The sequence below is a fragment of the Loa loa genome (assembly GCF_000183805.2).
Source record: "Loa loa unplaced genomic scaffold supercont3.286, whole genome shotgun sequence".
NCBI classification, from domain to species: Eukaryota; Metazoa; Nematoda; class Chromadorea; order Rhabditida; family Onchocercidae; genus Loa; species Loa loa.
The window spans coordinates 26,231-30,558 of NW_018108466.1; the positions used below are offsets into that span (position 1 = coordinate 26,231).

Sequence of the window (4,328 nt, forward strand, 5' to 3'; positions counted from 1 at the left end):
TGATAATGTTCGTCTTATAATTTGCAAATATTGAATCATCGACATGCTGTTGATTCTGTTGCATGCTTAGATTTGCTTAGTGGAAGGAATGCACATGGATTTCGTTTCAACATTAGTTGTAACTAAATGTTATCAACTTCTTGCATACCTATACGTGCACACACCTACACATACACCTACACACATCTACACATACCACATACACACACCTATACACACCTACGCACACCACATACACACACCTGCACATACACCTACACACGCCTACACACATCTCTACACACACCTACGCACACCACATACACACGCCTACACACACGCATGCATATCGGCAAGAGGCATGTATTCGTTGAATGATTGCATTACAAAGGGAATCATCCCACAAGGTGTTATCATTATTGACGGAAAAGCGTAACATTCATTTATCATGCGCGATATATTCTAGGAGTCAAAGGTCACAAGAGGACAAATTGAAATAAGAAATATGAATAGCACATGTAAGAGTAACTTAAGCGGTATGTGTCTATAAGATATGACGAAGTAGGATAAAGGTAATGTATTTATCTCAGGTAACAAATAGTTGTCCTTACCTTAAATAATCCATCTATATCATTTCACATTCAATTTACTAAAATAGATGAATGATTTTATGTTAAAGGTAAGTGAGCAAACAAGAATGATATAACATACACCTTTTAATTTATACAGTGCAAAGATATTTCTTGTTAGCTGAATATTCCAGAATATTATCTATTACAGTAACACTTCATCATCATTATTCAGTTATCGTTACAAGAAGTTTTCCTTTTTTTTTTTTTTTTTCTGCTGACAAAATGATAATTTCAATTTTATTAAAATTTCAAAATAAATTTCATAATTCAATAAATTTCATAATTTCATAAATGTCATAATTTCAATTTTATTAAAAACATTTGATCTATCAATATTGCTAATCATTAATCAGCAAGAAAGTTTATAGTGTCAAGTGATGTCATGACTTGTCTTTTTAATGAGAAAGAATCAAATACAATTGAAAATATAAAGTATTGTAATATTGGTAAATAAAATAAGATAATAACCATTAAAGTTATCAATAATTATTGATAATCTTTCAATGATTTTGTTAAATAACAATGTAATAAAGGACAATAAAAAGGTGCCATATACATCTGATATAAGACATGTCATCTAATAATTGTTCGATCATCGATCATGCCTTTGCTACTCCCATCATATTTTAATCGCTCCACAGGACATCACTTCTTGCATTAAATTCAAAAATGAAAAAGGATGAAAAAGAATTAGAAAAGAGATGAACTACAAACGATAAGGAATACCACCTGGTCATATCTTTCTCGTTTTGTCATATTGCAATTTAGGAAATGATCTTTGATAGGGATATGACAATAAATATCATCACATTAATTATTTACTTACAAACTTTTTAAAATACTATACTATTTTCTAATTAATTATTATACAATATATTATAATTTCAGATTTGAATTTGGATAGAGCAAATGATGAATGGTAAGAAAAGAAGGACAGTAATAATAATGAATATGATGATACAATGAAGAAGTTGACATTTTAGCCAGGTCATCCATTCTTTTGCTATTTTTATTGTATTTGTTTAGCCAAAAGAAATTAATTTATATCTCTAGAAGGTTATGTTAAGATAGATAGTTAAATTATATGTATGAATTTTGATTATGGCGCCGATGATATTGTATATATGTGATTTGATTGATCAGATAATAGATCTATCTGTCTGTGGTAAAATCTCACCTCATTATCCGTACCATTTTTGGTAGAATATATTGGTAGTTCTTTTTTTTTTTTTTCTATCTATCTATGATAATTGTTATGAGATATTGTATAGAATGATGTTATAATCCTCATCATTATGATCAATTTTTACATATATCATTGTTTTAATAGAAAATACCGCATGAAATCTGAACTTAATCATTTTTACCTGTTCTGATCATTTCTTCATCATCACATCCTTTTCAATTCCTCCTCCTCCTCCTCTTCCTCTTCCTCTTCCTCTTCCTCTTCCTCTTCCACTTCCTCTTCTCTTCTCTCATTTTTTCCATTTTTCTTCCTAACTTAAAATTTTTAATTTGTTTAACAATTGATAATATGACAATTGTCATTTGGCAATTAATTGATACGAGTAGCATAATTTTAAGAGATATGGATTAGTGATGAGATGAGAAAGAAATGGTGCAAAATCATCAAATGAATCATTTTAGCGCTTATTCATCTAATAGCGATTGGTTTGATAATGATGTCAACTAAATGGTGACATACTATTGGTAACTGTGAAGGTGTCATCAAGATAGAATAACCTTTTTAGTTAATATTAGTTATGCATACATACATATACTATCAAATAATGCAAATTTTAATTTGAAATAGACTAGGAGAAGTGAAAATTTAAGCGAAATTTTAATGAATTTTCAAATTTTCCCTTCACTGCCAATATATTTACATATTTTCATTCATTATACTCTTTACCTGTATCTCCCGGGTTTTTGTATGTATTTGTAGAAGCGGAATAAATTGAATTCAAGGACAATCTCAGGTAATTTTCATCTAGTTAAGACTTTAGATAAGGACAGATCTAACTTTCCCAGGCTACCCTTAACTCTCATTTATTCTCGAAATCATTACAACGCACAGATAATGGACCAAGAAAAAAAAAAAACTTAGATATAAAATATGCTCATGTGTCTGTCTATCTGTCTGTGTGTGTGTGTGTGTGTACTGATATAGATCGATCGATGGAAACTTATTACAATGAACTTTGTTGACTTCATTCTGTAATTTCATCAAATTAAAATGATCCAATCACTTCTCTTTTAATCGTTATTGCTCTGTAACAAGGAATACGGACAGACAGATGAACAGACACACGCACACACATTCTTATCATAGAACTAATTGAAGTTGAAGTAATCAAATGATAAGCTATCAGAATATAAAAAAATTTACTACGATTACCATCTCATTTGCAACGAATTCTTGGAAATATTTTTTTTTTGAGCAAAAGATGAAATGTAATAAATTTCTATTAATATTAATATTTGAACTAATCAATAATTCATTTTTTTTTTCAATTAGATCAAAGCTTATGATAAGCTATTTAAGCAAGTAATTAATCAGACTGTTTGATGGAATGAGGGATGAAAGAAAGGAAGATGATCAGCTAAGATGCGTCACTGATTCATGAGTGGATAGTTGTTATTCCTAGTGGGGGGTACATATGTGTAGAGGATGGCCTGAACGATGACGATTAACTGAAGTGGCTTAAAATAAGTAGTAGTTAGTAGTTAGTAGTAGTAGCAGTTAGTAGTTAGTAGTAGTTGTAGTAGTTAGTAGTAGTAGTAGTAGTAGCAGTAGTAAGTGCTTGTAACATCCAAAGTAAACAATAATCAGGCATAATCATCTTCCTAAGATACTACACTATCCAGGTAAACAAAAATGCAATAAGCAGGTAGATTTCATTTCAGTCTCTTTCTCCTATCAAAACATACTATTTCATATGTTTCTTTCTGGAATAAAAATGATGCATCTTTTAGTAACAAGTTATGCAATCATAAGTAGCAACAAACAGTTTCCAAATAATATTACGGCATGTGTTCATCAATTATAAGTTAAGGGGAATATGTATTATGAATAACAAATGTGATACTGATAATTGATATGATTCGATCTGATCTGATCTAACCTGATCTAAATTTGACCTAATTTTAAATACTCTATAACAGTTAACATTTTTTGAAAAATGAAAAACAAATATCTTTAGATAAGAATTGTAACAAAAATTTTTCGCAAAAATTTAATCAATCAATCATTCGATCAATGCATGTAATTAGCATATCGAATCGAATCTGATAATATAAAGTGTCATGCTGTAATTACGAAAACAAATCATTCCTCTTACTTATACGCTCCAACAAATTATCCTGGACAAAGGTCATTTAATTAATAGTATGCTTTTGCCTGTTGGACATATGCTACCACCTACCTCTTTTACCTTCCTTTGCTTTTACAAGAGGTCACATGCCTTGGGTAAAAGGAAGAGCTATATAAATCGGTAACAGTGAATAAATGTTGAATACTGTTGAAGTGTAGTTAATCAGAACATCTGTTAGTGAAGCAAAACAATAGGTTGTTCCTTAAATGGCTGAATTAATCCCATGTGCATATAATATATATATCCATCCATCTATTATCATCACTATTATCATTATTATTATTATTATTATTATTATTATTATTATTATTATTATTATTATTATTATTATTATTATTATTAT

General features: G+C 29.4%; 1 protein-coding gene across 1 annotated transcript; it reads left to right on the top strand.

Moving 5' to 3' along the window:
• Positions 1-88: 88 nt before the first annotated feature.
• LOAG_13060 (hypothetical protein) lies at positions 89-415 on the top strand (the record flags this gene model as incomplete). The annotated part of the gene is made up of 1 exon (XM_003148572.1): positions 89-415. The coding sequence occupies one exon, from the start codon at positions 89-91 to the stop codon at positions 413-415; it is 327 nt and encodes a 108-aa protein (XP_003148620.1).
• Positions 416-4,328: the final 3,913 nt, after the last annotated feature.